This window comes from Danio rerio, chromosome 2, assembly GCF_049306965.1.
Source record: "Danio rerio strain Tuebingen ecotype United States chromosome 2, GRCz12tu, whole genome shotgun sequence".
In the NCBI taxonomy this organism is placed as follows: Eukaryota; Metazoa; Chordata; class Actinopteri; order Cypriniformes; family Danionidae; genus Danio; species Danio rerio.
In genome coordinates this window covers 5487501-5503829 of record NC_133177.1, presented here as the reverse complement: position 1 = coordinate 5503829, position 16329 = coordinate 5487501, and the positions used below count along the sequence as shown (strand labels likewise).

General features: G+C 35.5%; 1 protein-coding gene across 5 annotated transcripts in view; it reads left to right on the top strand.

Moving 5' to 3' along the window:
* phb2a (prohibitin 2a) overlaps positions 1 to 16329 on the top strand; it is a 31471-nt gene that overhangs the window by 10415 nt on the left and 4727 nt on the right. For 2 of the 5 annotated variants that reach the window (XM_073912358.1, XM_073912367.1), the window contains exons 6-10: positions 912 to 1041; positions 3774 to 3877; positions 6431 to 6508; positions 8006 to 8082; positions 10212 to 10268. In XM_073912358.1, coding sequence (XP_073768459.1) covers positions 912 to 1041; positions 3774 to 3877; positions 6431 to 6508; positions 8006 to 8082; positions 10212 to 10230 — 408 coding nt within the window. In that variant the 3' untranslated portion in view covers positions 10231 to 10268. Of the gene's footprint in view, positions 1 to 911; positions 1042 to 3773; positions 3878 to 6430; positions 6509 to 8005; positions 8083 to 10211; positions 10522 to 10569; positions 10799 to 16329 lie in introns of those variants that run through there. The other 3 variants (XR_012385071.1, XR_012385070.1, NM_199681.2) reach the window with 3 other exon arrangements.

The following is a 16329-nucleotide window of genomic DNA, read 5'->3' as shown; positions in this document are numbered from 1 at the left end:
AACAGGAGCAAGCATGCCTGGCGATGCCTGCTAATGTTTACATGTGTAAACTTATATTTTTTGCTAAATAACCTCCTCATGTGGAATTTTATGACTCTGAATCTGTGTCTCATTTCGGAGGCATTTTTGTCCGCTCCCGCTTATAGTAAGACCGCCTAAATGACTTAAAATTAAATGCACTGTATTTTTTACCAAGACAACCAGGGTGATGAAATATAATTGGGTAATCTGGCAGTGGGCCGGTTATAGAGACCAAAGCAAAGACAGATGTTTTGACACAGAATGCTTATTTTTAAAGGAGAATATCTGACATTAGCATCATTTTTCAGACAAACAAGTATGTCCACTTAGCATGTTTCTGAAAATTTTATAGTATTTTTATGTTTTAGAAGAGTCGAAAACTCACATACAGCATTTTTAATTTGCATTCTATTTTAGCCAGTCTGAACTTTCACACTCACCTTCGCCCCGTGTCCTTTGACCTAAACGCCATCAGATTCAGTAGCTTCTTAGGCCTAAGCCTGGTTTGAGACAGCAATGATTAACTCTTAGCAGACGGTAAGGAGCTCAGACATTTAGTCACAGAGTTGTTATTTATTCTAATGCTTCAAAATGACAGCTGAGACTAACTGAATAAAATAAACAATGTCGAAGTTTCTTCTTTTTTGGTCTCAAGTCTATAAATTAATTTTAAATTAAAACATTGTATAACTATTTCATCATATTCTTGATGGTGCTGTGAAGCTCTTTGAAATATTGTCAAATGATGGTTGATTTTTACACAAACTTGTGCCGTTTTAACTTTTAGACTTCATTGTGTCTGAATGACGACTCCTGGTATGAATAATGTGCTCAGTTACCGGGAAAATCAGCTTAGTGAAATGAGTTTGTTGTTTTATTTTGGTGGCCAGGTGTCACTGCTCATAAGGCGAGATCTGATCGAGAGGGCTAAAGACTTTAACATCATCCTGGATGACGTGGCTATCACTGAGCTCAGCTTCAGCAAAGAATACACAGCTGCTGTGGAGGCCAAACAAGTCGGTAGGTACTACTGCGGAAATATGTCTTGTGTAATCAGAAACACAGTGTATATAACATGGTTCATACAGTCATGGAAAACCTGGAAAAGTCATGAAATTTTAACAGGGCATGTTTTAGGCCTGGAAAAGTTTTGGAAAAACAGAAAAACCCACAAAGTTTTGGAAAAGTCATGGAAATTAGTTGAACAAATATCTGTATAGTTGAATTAGGGCTCATGGGGTATTGAAAAAAATCTGACATCTGACAAAATCTGACGTTATTTTGTATTTCTGTGATATATATTGTAAGTAAGTAAGTAAAGTTTATCTTTAAAGCACATTTAACTTTAGTTTGGCACTGACCAAAGTGCTAAACAAAACAATAGCTCATATTCTACAACAGTAAAATAACAATAAAAGTAAAAATAGGAATAATAGTATTACTGCAACAAAGCACAATAAAGATTAAAAGCTTGGGAAGGCATTAGAATAAAAATGTGTCTTAAGTCTAGACTTAAAAATAGAGAAAGAAGAAGCACTCGTAATGTCCGGTGGCAGCTGGTTCCACAAACGTGCAGCAGCGACTGCAAAGCTCTATCTCCTTTCAGTTTAAGTTGTGACCGAGGACTTTTTTTTGCGATTGCTATGTGAATACAATTTCACCAGATGATTTAACCGGTTTATTTGGATAGATTGGGGGGATTTTGTTTGGGAGTGAATCTTGAATAATAGATAACAAATAAATTACAAGCAGCATAGATAAATAAAATATAGTACAGACAAAAGTGAATTCTAGTTTTCAGGTATTCACTACTCGGGTACAGATAATGAATAATCAACACTGCATCGTCTTCATTGTATATTATTACATCTTTATTAAAGTTACAAAAACTTTCTTGTAATTGGATGTTTTAATATGTGAAATATTGAAATGTTCACACAGTCACAAGCCATAAAGGGACAGTTTACTCAGATTAAAATGTACTCACTATTTACTCACACTTCACTTGTTTCAGTAATATAGGTGGTATTAAATTATATTTTTTGTGTTCAATAAAAAAAAAAGAAAGAAAACTTGTGACGTCATTGCTTTTCTTAATATTTACCATGTATATGTAGACATAAAAAAAATGTTCTTGAAATTTCTGTCCAGAGAGGTCATGTTTTGATCCTCGATTGGTCTCACACAGTCAAGTGTTGCAATTTCGCAGGTCAGGGTTCACCAAGTTTGAAGTTTGTGCCGCAGCCACCTGTGAAACGACGCATGACCTTACGTTTCCGGTCTGACGCATTCGCGTGCGTATGAATAGATGTCCATGGGAGGAAAAGCCCAGTGTGACCGCAGCTTTAGTTGGTGTAGTTGTTTTTATCAGGGTTGGAGCTGAACTCTGCAGGAATGTAGATCTGCAGGAACAGGATTGGGTTCCCCTGTTACAGGGAGCTTAAAAAAATGATAGAACAATTGGAGTTATCGTAAGTTTATTTTTTTAGATTACCTTCAGATTTGGCCTCAGTACTGATTAATCTAATGTATATTAACAAATATAATATTGTAAATCTTCCTATTAAAAATCCGAATTTAATTGATATATTTGTGAGGGGTGTATACGCTGAGCACTGTGTATGTATATAATAAATAATGTTGAAAGTTTCTTCTTGTTTGGTCAAGTTTTTAAATTAAGACAAAGTGACCATTTTGTATAAGTTTACCATTTTATTATTGCTTAAATGCTACTATTTTATATAAAAATTAGTAGCATAATATATATATATTTATGGATGCATATGTATGTATGTGTATATGGATGCATATGTATGTATGTGTATATGGATGCATATGTATGTATGTGTATATGGATGCATATGTATGTATGTGTATGTATGTGTATATGGATGCATATGTATGTATGTGTATATGGATGCATATGTATGTATGTGTATATGGATGCATATGTATGTATGTGCATATGTATAGTAAATGCCCTTCTGTTTATTATATTCTTTTTATTTATTTTTATTTTCTGGAATAAGTCTTATTTCTATCACTTTTGCTGAAATAATGTAAGCAATGTTTTAATAAACTTAAAATATTTAAATAACGAGTTAAACATTACGTACTATCATCATGGCAAAGACACATTAGTTATTAAAACATGGAATAAAATGGTAAAAAATATATCTTTTTTTTTAAAGAGCACATGGGAAATATTTAAATTAAATAAAATTTCACAGGTGTGTGTGGACTGGTTGTGGTGGTTTGCAAGGACAGAAATTTGATTAATGACATGGGTATGCCTCGATTAAGTAGGTTTACTGTGTCCTCCATAAATCAAAACAGCGCATGCTTAATGAGGACATTTGAATTGATACAGATTTCCTGAGAGTTTAGGGTAAAGGGTGGAGTAGGTCTCTATAATAAGTGTTTGTTTTACTGTATAAACGACAATATGCCTATGGAGAGTCCTTGTAATCCACCAATACTAACGTGTTTATTTATCACTGGTATTTCCCAGTGTGTGTCCACTAGAGGGCACTCTTGTCATTCTCTAATTTGTTTTAATTAGTCAATATTTTCCATTTACCTAAACCACACTACTTGCACAGCACTGTTTCTTTAAGAACTAAACATAATTATTTTCATCTTTTAGAAAATGAACAGATGTTTGGTGGGACTGATGATGGAGAGTAATGCCAACTGCTGTCCCATTGTGAGAGCTTTTTCTCCTAAATAACGTGTCTCTTGTTGATCTGTAGCCCAGCAGGAGGCGCAGAGGGCTCAGTTCTTCGTAGAGAAGGCCAAGCAGGACCAGAGACAGAAGATTATCCAGGCTGAAGGTGAAGCTGAGGCTGCTAAAATGGTATGTTGACGCCGCTGATTTCATACCCATTCAACAAACAAACACGTTGACCATCACTGAAACCATCTCTCGCTTTCATTCACACTGTAAGGCGTTTCCGTGGTTACATCCCAGACGCACTGTTTGCGTCCACAAACACTTGGTTTCATATAATTATTATTCGCTGTTATTATGCTCTGGATCTGTGAGTGGTAAATGACTGCAATTATCGAATATAATTAACGAGTGCTGCTTCTGTGCTAATTAAGCCACCGTCAGTCGGTTGAGTTTTGAGCACTCATTCTCAACAAGCTATCAGCAACCAAAACACACTTTGGTTTGTGATTTGTAGTTTGATGTTGATGTAAATGAGCTACAATTGAAGTCAAAATGATTCGCTCTTCGAGTTTTTTTATTCTTTTTCAAATATTTTCCAGTATATGTTTGACAGAGCAAGGAATTTCTCACAGTATTTCATATAATGTGTTTTCTTCTGGAGAAAGTCTTATTTGTCAGGTGACCAAAATTCAAGTCTAGCCAGCGTCTAAGTACAATGTTGTTTTGATGTCCAATAACGATGTCAAATGACGTTGATTTTAGGTTGTTACAAAGTGGCCAAAACCCAACATTGAGCCAACATCTTAAACCAACGTCATATTGACGTCAAATACTGACACTTATTCGTCAGGTATCGCAACCAAAATCCAACATCTGATAGACGTCATAGTGGTAATGTCCACACAACATCAAGCTGTAACATCATTAGACCTTGATTTTCGGTTGATTTTAGGTTGAGCTTTGGACAATGGTTCTGACGTCAACACTATTTTTATTTCCAAACAAAATGCAACTTCTCCATGACGTTAGGGTACAATGTCAGTCTGACATCATGGTGACATCTTATGCCTGCTGGGTGTTTAAGGCAATATTCGTCATCATACAGTAAACATCCGTCATCTTCTCATCAGTGACATGCATCTAAACAGTCTCTGGGTCAATGTGTGTAAAGATTTTGAACATCTTCTTGGACACTTTTTAATGCTTCCAAACAGTTTGCTGCATTTATAAATCGCCCATGTCTTGAGGTAGTTATTATTATGATGCAATTTACCTATGTGCGATTTGATTGGACGGGAATCTCAGGACTGATTTTTCTAATCCCTATAGACAAGAAAAAAATGAAGTAGTGGCTGCAGGTTGAAGGAAAGTAGTGGAGTAAAAGTACCAATACTGCACTAAAAATGTACTCAAGGGAAAGTAAAAGTACACATTTATAAAACTACTCGGTAAATTACAATTCCTGAGAAAAACCACTCAATTACAGTAGTTTGAGTATTTATAATGGTCCTACTGTGTGGCTATACACTGGTATTTTGCAGTTGCATTCTAAAAATAACCAATTTTCAGAATTATTCTACATGTTTTAAGGCTGTAAAACCTCTCACTACACACTCTATAAACTTTTCTCAGACAGACATAACATTTTCACAGTTTTCTCTTGTTTAAACACTCTTAAAGTTCAAACTTTCCTTGGAAATTAAGTCCAGTATTATAGAAGAACACCAAAGATCAAAATGTGTTGTCAGGCGCAAACGTTCATCGCTGTCAGCAAAAGGTTGCTAAAGCTTTTTAGCTTTTTTGTGTGAAATGATGGCATCCAGCATAATATTTTTTTCCTGCAGTCACTGATCCACAAAGCCAAAGCAGACTCCATCCTTAAGGAGGTTGCACACTGGATCCGCACGTGCACATTCACATATTATTTAAAAGGATTATTCAGATGCGCTGTGTGGTGCGGCAGAAATAAAAACAGTGTCCTTAGTTGTAGCTGAGCACCGCAGACAGCCGCCAACTTGTGGCACCGGTGTGTGTATCCTGATATAATCCTATGTTTACAATTCTAAAATACATGGCGCTGCGTGGTGCAGCGCGTCTGGTGTGCGGCCCCCTTTACGATGATCTTACAATTTTTTTTTTTTTGCATCCTTGTCGGAACTCACTCTGCTAGCGATCAAAGATTTATGTTAATTTGGCTATCTGAACGCATTCTTTACTGTACAGGAGACACGGAGGAGATTGATTGACTGTGGTCTACAGCCAGTCAGGATGCAAAAAACAATGCGCTGTAAAAAAAAAAAAAAAAACATGTTAAATTGTTCTAAAAAAATCCGCGAAAGGTGAACCACGTTACAGCGAGAGACCACTGTATTTGAAAAATATCTAGTCAAACATTATGTACTGTCATCATGACAAAGATAAAAGAAATCGGTTATTAGAAATAAGTTATTAAAACTGTGTAGAAATGTGTTTTAAAAAAATCTTCTTTCTGTTAAATAGAAATTGGGGAAAAATATTCAGGAGGGCTAATAATTCTGGATTCAACTATATGTTTCAGCGTTTACACTAACCGTGTCTTCAGAAATGACTTTGCAGTTGGACTCTTTCCTGCTGATATGATGCAATTCTGTTTCTAAAATGGGCCACAGGTCAATGGCTGTCTGCTGACGGCAAACAAAGGGGCCAGCCAAGGGTACAGAGTGACTTGTTTTTATTGTGTGTGTTTGTGCACTCTAGTTGGGTCAAGCTGTTACGAAGAACCCGGGTTACCTGAAACTCAGACGCATCAGAGCAGCACAAAATATTGCCAAAACGGTAAGTTACAATTCAGGCAAAACTCACTGGTTGGATTTTACAATATTATTATTATTATTATTATTATTATTATTAACAGATGTTCATATACTGGATCTTTTTTACATTTACAATAAACTTGGAGTGCAGTCAATGAGAGAGTGAAATTTGTATTTTTTTTACAATAATAAAAGAAAAAGGAAAAAAATTGTGTGAGACTAATAATGGGAACTAGAAAAGAGAACAATGTCAAATTTACACTCCTGCCCCCTTGCACTGCATTACAAACAACTCGCATACAAAGATGATCTAAAACATATGTAAATACATATAAATGTACATGCATTTTTTTTCTAAATATTAAAAACTTTAAGATGCTGATGACCATTAAGGCAAGGCAATGCAACTGTTTTTTTTTAAATTCACCCATTTAAACCGGTTTGAAACCAAAACTTGTCTTGGACATGGGTCGAGTTTAAAATTTGTGGCATCGATTATTTGGTAGTGAAGCTGCACAGTATTGAAAAAATCTGCAATATTTCGATTTACTGCAATTTTTTTGTTTTTATTATTTTTTTTTATACCTATATTAGTACTGGGAAAATATTAATCACAATTAATTAATTTATCGCATCCAAAGTAAAAAGTTTTGAAATAGCATGCATGTACGGAAGTCCTAAGAGGCCCACAAAAAAAAAAAAAAATTCTCTCATTTTGTCGTGATCACGACTTGATTATCTTGTGATCTTAACTCTTGTATGCAACTTAAAAAAACAATATACCATCTGTCGCATCCATAGAGGATAGATGTCACATCCATATTGAAGCTTTTTCCTAATAAATGTAAAACAAAATCTATGTTCGTCTACAGGGAGACAACTCTTATCCTTTTAATTAGTGTTAGTTCATTTGTGTTTTGCAGTTTAATTCATTTTTACAAAGTGTGATATAAACTTGCATACTTATTTGGTCAGATCCATAACGCATGTTTGTTTAATGTTATTTTAAATTCATAAATACGAAATGTGTCAATTTGTGAATCTGTTTTGTGTATCCAAAACATTAAACACATTCACAAATTGAGACATTTCCTATTTATAAATTTATATAAAAACAAATAATTCAATGTACTGTTAAACATGTACGTTCACTGTGAATTTGTTTCAAGTTTACTGCAAAAGTCACATCCATAGCTCTGGAATTGCTGATATGTGCTTGAAAGGTGAATGATAACAAGTTCCACTAACACACTCTTTACTCCTATTGGTTTTCACTCAAAAATGATGCTCATTTCTGAGTTACACTTTGCTTTGTGCCTCTTCACACTCCCACATGCTCTCTGCAACAGTCACTTTCACTCATGTCGCCCGAGGTTTCCTGCTGAAAATGAGTAGGATCATGGAGCTTTGTTACTGTGCATCTCTGTCTTAACTGTTTCTTCAGTATATAGGATGCTGTTATGCTATTTATGTTAAAGCAAAGCCCTTTACTCAGAATCTGCGTGTATCTTATCACCAGGTGGCAGCTTCTCAGAACAAGGTGTACCTAAGTGCAGACAGCCTGGTTCTGAACCTCCAGGACAGCTCCTTTAACAAGTAAGATCCTAGCCAGTGTTTGTTACATCTCGCATTCCCGGCTGCACTTACAAACAGGAAGGTTTCCTCATTAAGTGTGTCGTTTTCTGATCTGAGAGCAGTGAAAAGAGTCTAAGACTAGTTTCACATATTTTGAGATATCTCTGATTTAGGTTGTAATATGAAGCACACCGCAGCAATACTATCACCTCTGGCATTGTTGTGTATGTTTGTTTGCACCAGGGTTGGGCAAGCTACTTGGAAAATGTAGTGAGTTTACCTATTAGTTACACTAATTAAAATGTAGCCTACCTACACTAAAAGCTACTCCCAGGCAAATGTAGCAAGCTAAGCTAAAAGCTACTTTGCAAAAGTAGCTGCGCTACTGAAAAGCTATTTGACTTGGAATGTAGCCACGCTACTGAGAAATGTAGTTAAGTTAGTAGCATTACTAATAGTAGCGACGCTACTGCCCAACACTGGTTTGAACTTGCCTTTAGAGCTGGGTGATTTTTAATAGAGGCGAATTTCATGCTCTTTTTGTCAGTAAAGCTGGTTCTATCCTACAGCATGTGCAATTAGATGGAGCAAAATTTACTACACACTAAAACTTAGCAAGAAAATCTGTTTAAAATCCAATTCGGTTTAATTGGTCAATGACGAAAACCGATGTTATCGCAGAACTATTATCACAATGTCATTATAGACCGATTAAATTAATTCAATTGTAAAACATTTTTGTGTAGCTTAGTTTACTAAAAACTGATAAGCTATAATAAATTGCATAAATTCTAAATCGATTTAATCTGTCAATAATGACAAAAACAGCTGTCAAATATCGCAGGAAGGTTATCTTGATGTCATTATTGATCGATTTAACCCAATTGAAATTTAAATAGCTTTTTTTGCGTAGCTTAGTTTACTTAAAACTGATAAGCTATGCAAAAAAATGTTTAAATTTGAATTCGGTTTAAACGGTCAATAATAACAAAAACAGCTGTCATTATCATGGAACAATTATCTCGATGTCACCGTTGACCGATTAAATGTTTTTAAAATTTAAACCGTTTTTTTGCGTAGCTTAGTATATTAAAAGCTGATAAGCTATGCAAAAAAATCTCTATTTAAATTGTTTCATTGGTCAATAGTGACGAGAACAGCGGTCATTGTATTGTAAAAGTTATCTTGATGTCAAATTTGACCGATTAAACCGAATAAAAATTAACCGTTTTTTACGTAGCATGGTTAATTTAAAACTGATAATCTATGCAAAATAATTGTTTACATTCTAATTCGGTTTAATTGGTCAATAATGATGAAAACAGCAGTCATTATTTCAGAAGGACTATCTGGATGTCATTATTGATCAATTAAACCGAATTCAAATTTAAACCGCTTTTGCTTAGCTTAGTTTACTAAAAAGTGATAAGCTATGCAAAAAAAAAAAAAAAAAATCTTGTTCGGTTTAATCAATCAATAATGACAAAAACAGCTGTCGTTATCGCAGAACAAGTATCTCAATGTCATTAAATGATTTAACCAAATTCAAATTTAAACCCTTTTTTGTGAAGCTTAGTTTATAAGCTGTGTAAAAAAAATAGTTTAAATTTGGTAAAAAGTGCCGAAAACAGCTGTCATTATTGAGGAACGATTATTTTGGTGTCATTATTGACCGATTAAACTGAAATCAAATTTAAATGTGTTTTTGCATAGCTTAGTTTACAAAAAGACGAAAACAGCTGTCTTTATCGCAGAACAAGTATCTAAATGTCATTATTTATTGATTAAACCGAATTTCAATTTTAACTGTTTTTGCATAGCTTAGTTAATCAGTTTTTACTTAACTATGCAAAAAAATTCAGTTTAAATTCAATTTCAATCTAATCTGTTGATAATGATGGAAACAGCTGTCATTATCTCAGAGCGATCACCTTCAAGTCATTATTGACCGCATGAAAAAAACACGTCAAGAGTTTGCTTCGACACTTAAATGCACTTACACATTTCAAACATAGATGGTGACAAAGAGGCAAAACTTACATACTGCAGCTTTAAGTCCTGAACTATTTTTTTTTTTGTTTATTTGGATGTCCATATGTTAGCATGTCCATTCTCTCTGCGCTAATACCTGCATTTGTCTTCCCTGGCAGCCTGTCACTGGGGAAATGAGAAGAGCATCATCCATGAAGAACATATGCATTCCATATGTAAGCAGTGTTTGCTGAGCCACTATGTTTATGCCCTCTTCTTCAACAGACTGTGAGCAGAGTCTCTACTCAGTGCAGTTTTCTGCTGGGGGCTCAGATCAGACACGGGCCGGGCAGCCTTACAGATTCACATCATATACATGTACATGCACTTGTTTGTCATTCAGCAGCTCTTTCAAACTCAATTTCGGTAAATCCAGCTTCAGAACAAGTGGGTTAACTAATAGTGCTTGCAATATATATATATATATATATATATATATATATATATATATATATATATATATATATATATATATACCCAGTCATTCATTTATACACTATCTAAACATGTTATTGACCAGGCCATACAGTTAAACAGCTGCTGATTAGTTGTTTACAGAACATTATCACATTTTTTTGCCCATGGTTTATTATTATTATAACCATTAAAATTTATCTACATTTTCAGATTTTGGGTTCAACTTTGTAATGTGTTTGTAGACAAATACTTGCAGTAATGTTGATTAAATAATGTGTTTTCGTGACAATTTGTGGGGGATTTTCATTTTATTCAGCATTGACAATCACATTTAGCATTTTAGCCTTACTCTGGGCTAATTCATAAATTATTTGTTTATTATTATTAATGGAAAGTTAATTTCGTATTTAAACAAAAAATATGTTATAATTTAAATTGTAAGCATAATTATTTGAGATTATGAGTAGTTTATTGATATATTCACTTGTTTCAAACCTGAATTTGTTCTAATTAACACAAAATAAGATATTTTGAAAACCTGTAAACATTGACTTTCATAGTATTTGTTTTCCGTATTATGGAAGTCCATGGTTACAGGTTTTCATTCTTCTATATACACTACCTGACAAAAGCTTTGCCGTCTATCCCAGTTGTAACAAACAATCGCTTAATAATAACTTGTTTATTTGAAAAGTGTCAGAAGGTCGATTTTTCTGATGAATCATCTGTTGAGCTGCATCCCAATCATCACCCAAGACCCAAGATTCTCACAGAATTCAGTCAAGTTTGGTAAAGGAAAAATCATGGTTTGGGCTTACATTCACTAAAGGAGTGTGCGAGAAATCTGCAGAGTGGATGGCAACATCAACAGCCTGAGGTATCAAGACATTTGTGCTGCCCATTACATTACAAACCACAGGAGAGGGCAAATTCTTCAGCAGGATAGCTCTCCTAATACTTCAGCCTCCACATCAAAGTTCCTGAGTTCAGAGAGGTCAAGGTGCTCCAGGATTGGCCAGCCCAGTCACCAGACATGAACATTATTGAGCATGTCTGGGGTAAGATGGAGGACGCATTAAAGATGAATCCAAAGAATCTTGATGAGCTCTGGGAGTCCTGCAAGAAGGCTTTCTTTGCCATTCCAGATGACTTTATTAATAAGTGATTTGCAGAGATGTATGGATGCAGTCCTCCAAGCTCAGAGTCATACACAATATTCATTCTGTTTCCAATGCAGCATGACTTTATATTCTATACTGGACATTATTTCTGTTAAGTGACAAGACTTTTATCTAAGCAAAGTCAGACCTTACTGTCCTAATGAAATAATTAAAAATCAAGGCATGATCATATTTTATTTTGGTAAAATAAACGTAATCTAGAGGCCTTTGCCTTTCATATAAGCCTCTTCTGATACCAAATGATCAACTAGAAATCAAGATCTTATTTGTTGTTCCTTAAACTTAGGCGGCAAGTCTGTTGTCAGGTAGTGTATTTACTTTAGTGTTCAACAGAATGAAGAAACTCTTAAGGGTTTGGAACCACTTGAGTGCAAGTAAAAATTAACTGCACCTTCTTTTCTGTGTGAACCATCACTGATATCAAATTCTTGTATTTTTATTTCATAACTAAATTTCCAAAATGCGTATTTTCAGAATACTTCCGTTGTCCTCTGTTTAATACATTTGTAATGTTGTCCTCAAACTGGCCACTTCTCAGGTTGCTCCACTAGGTAATGTTTAAAGCTATAAATAGCGTCATGAGCAGCTCAGCGGAAAGACTTTGATTTTCAGTAAAGAGGATGTTCAGTCAGTGGGTGGCGCCAAATACAAAGCCACTAGTTCCTATTAGGCAATATCCTTCACAAACCAAGGGCGATAAACAGAGTCCTAATGCAGAGAAATGGACTTTTGTGCTCGCATAAACGTGTCTACAACACTAAAACACTCAAATACATTACAATCTGATCCTCAGGAAACAGGGTCTTTAGTGACACTCACTGGATTAGAGTAAGAGCTCTTCGTGAGGGGTTTGAAGGGGCTTAATGCATTATCCCATTGGTAATATTCATGTGGTGCTGGTGGAGGAGGAGAGTACTGAATGGGTGGAGCCAATGAAGTTTTGCACTCACCTCCATTTTTACCCAAGCCTATAGAATCCACTGGTATTGAATGCGGAAAAACCAGTGATTAATGGGTGGTTTCTTTTTATTTGTCTTGTAGCCCGCCTATGACACCTTTTGTTACTGCAGTTTTAGTGTTTATTTACCGTACCATTGTCTCGACCTCCTTTTCTGCGAGCGATCCTGAACTGTTTCCGGTTTGTTCTGCTGCAGCACGAGGCTCTAATATGCAAATGTGAGCCGAGCAGGGATCTGTCACCCCCACCTTCCCTTCCCACAATCCTCTGCTGCCCCTCCTTTCCTCTTCCGATGCATAAACAACAGCAGATTAGCACTCAGCTGGTCCCCCTCTCCATGGAAACGCTGACCTCATGCTGGCAGTACAGATCTGGGCCATTCACTGTGGCAGTTGGCCAGGACACTAGACTTGATCTTAGTTACCTATAGCACAGTGCACCTATGAGCAGCTTTCGGTGCTATTTCTGAAAGTGATGTTCTTAGATCATGCCTTTTTTTCATGCATGGCTTTTTTTTCCCTCCTCCATCCTGCACTGCAGTCATTTGCTACTGCAGCTTATGAGCAGTGTTAGCACAACGTTTGCAACTGTGCACTCATGCTAGAGATATGTGTGTGTGACCTACATCCCACTTCAAAGTCGTGATGCTCTGCAGTTTGTCTGCGGCGTCCTTGCCGAGCTGCAGAAATGCACACTTGAAGTATTTGCTTAGTCATTTGTGAGCTGGATTTTAAGATTTTGTGTGTTTTTAGCATACATTTTTAAGATAAGTGGTTGCTAATGATTTATATGGGCTGAATTTAAACAAATTAAGTTGAAAAAATTGCTCATTTAAATTAGCTTAAATTCAGCCGATTTACATTTTCATTTCTGTATTTCAATATACAGAGTCATTGTTGGTACGGTACAGGTCGGGATGCTTTTATTTCTGTTTTCACTTTTAAAAGACACCAAAAGCAACTGTACTGTACTGTTTTTTTTAACCTTTTCCAAAGGGTAGCACAACTAAAAGAGTACCAAAAGGTGGAGCGAGATGTGCAGCTGAATGCTATTGGTTTACAGAGAAACGTCACTAGCGCGTGCATAAGCTAGGAGAATGAAAACTAAGGAACGCCATTTTTAAAAACACAGCCGAGACATTACACCGTGATAATATATACATGTAATAACGAGGTCAACCTGAGCTCAAACAAACCTTGTCGTCATCTTGATGAACAACCACACACGACGAACAGAACCGGTTGTGTCCTGTTGTTGTTTATGAGGCCATCTAAAAGCTGCGCATCTGTATTTGAAATGGCGAACTTTCGCTCATAATAATAATGTGCGCGTGATTATTGAAGTGCTTCTGACATTCGATCCTTTCAGAAACGAGCAAATGATTCTTTCAGCAACCTAAAAGATGAACAAACTGCCATGTTTAACTATTATCATCACCTTTTGGACTATTATGAACTCTTAATGACGAAATTACTTTCTAACAAGATGTTGACGGGTGGTGGTGAAGGCTTGATACTGACTGTATCATATTGTTGGGTATCGTACGATTTGGGTTTGTATCGAACCCAAATAAGACCTAAATGTATGTTTTGGGTATTTTTTTTATTTGTAAGTGGTAACATTTAAGAGACTAAGTCTCTGTGTGTCCAAAAATTTTTTATTTATTTATTTATTGTATATAATCGCTGACGTAGGCTATTTCGCATTATCATTGATCTGCAACTATATTCAAATCCTTAGTAATTAATGTTTATTTATGCATAAATATTTTGGTAACACTTTACAATAAGGTTCATTAGTTAATGCATTTACTAACATGAACTAATCATGAACAACACTTGTACAGCATTTAATAATCATAATTGAACATTTACTAATGCATTAATAACATCCAAGTCCATGCTTGTTTACATTAGTTAATGCACCGTGAGTTAACATGAACTAACAATGAACTACTGTATTTTCATTAACTAACGTTTACTAACATGAACAAATACAGTAGTAAATGTATTGTTCATTGTTTGTTCATGTTAGTAAATGCATTACTAAACATTAACTAATGAACCTTATTATAAAGTGTGACCAATATTTTTGTATATTTATGCATATATAGCATTTTAGCAAGAAGTGCTTCTCATACAATATGTGAACTTCAAGCAAGAATGACGTCGACTGCTACTTTGTCGTACACCACGTCTACCAATAGGGTACCACTGGGCAGTGGAGACACAAGCCTGATAAAAGCTGATTTATACTTCTGCATCAAGCGCACACGTATGCTCCACTGTCAGCCAGTCGCATAGTTCTCGCAGTGTCTGACACTGACACGCACCTCTCAAAAAATGTAACTACACGTCGCAACAATGCGTATCGCTCTGTGATTGGTCGGCTTGGGTAACTGTGATGAATGTGGCCGTTGTTGAGCCATGAGCCCGATAGAGCGAGTGTTTACAAATGATGATTCCTGTGAAGGAGCTCTAGTTGGAAACTTGTTTTCTGTTTACCTTATGATTAAAGTTGTTGCACATCCGCCGGCTCCAACCTCTTAATGATTCACTTGTATATTAAGGTAGCATTAAAAAAAAATAAAAAAAAAACACCAGCACAGAAACTTGAGACAGGGTAACAGGAAAACCACACTGCCAGCTAGCGTTTTGGAAGTGTTATTGCAGAGCAACAAAAACAGCATGCAGAAGTATAAATGCACGACTCCGCGCAGGGCATGCACCATGGGTCAAAGCCATCTCTTAAGGCAGAAGTATAAACCAGCCTTACTGATACAGATTTGATCTACTTCATATTAAAGTTATAAACGTGTTAACCTTATATGAGCTGTAATTACATTTGAGCGTAAAGCTACAATGTAAAAATAAATGTTGAGTTCCACACAATCAATTTGTGTCAACATAAAGGAATTGAGTTAACTTATTAGTTTTAGCAAATTTAAGTGGATTGAACATGAAACAATAAAGTTGTCCCCCCAAAAACCTCAATAATTTTGTTTTCAGCTTATTTTAAATAAATAGTTTGAACAAACATCAATGTACACTAAAAAGGGTGGGTTCTACACAATGCCTTCATGTTGTCTCAACACAAATCGATTAAGCTAACCTAATCATTTTTACAAATGTAAGTAGATTGAACATCAAACAATTAGGTTGTCCTCAGAAAAACCTTAAGAATTGTGTTTTTTACACATTTTAAGTAGATAGTTTGAACAAACAGCTAACCTTATTTTATTGAGTGCATGCAGGGAAGTGAAACATGTATTGGAGTTCACCTACTAAGGGTACTTTCTCTAGAGGGTTTTAGTTTTAACACAGCATTTTAAAAGGAAAAGGCAGTTCTCGTCATTTCCTCTGTGTTTCTGAAAATCTCTTCACACTTCAAGACTGAAAATGCAGTCAGAAGCTTAAAAGTAGCTTTAGAAGTGCAGTACAAAAAAAATTGTAGTGGTTTACTGTTATTATGTAATGGCAGAAATCATAATGGCATACGTTATACATAACTAGTAGACTTAAATTCATGGTTCAGTTTGCTGCAAATCCTTTAAATATGTGTTCAGATCAAGATGAAAGTATAATATTAGTGCCGAATTGTACTGTTGACGTCAGAATTATTAGCCTCCCTGTTTATTTTTTTCTCCAATTTCTGTTTAACAGGGAGCAGATTTTTTTTCAA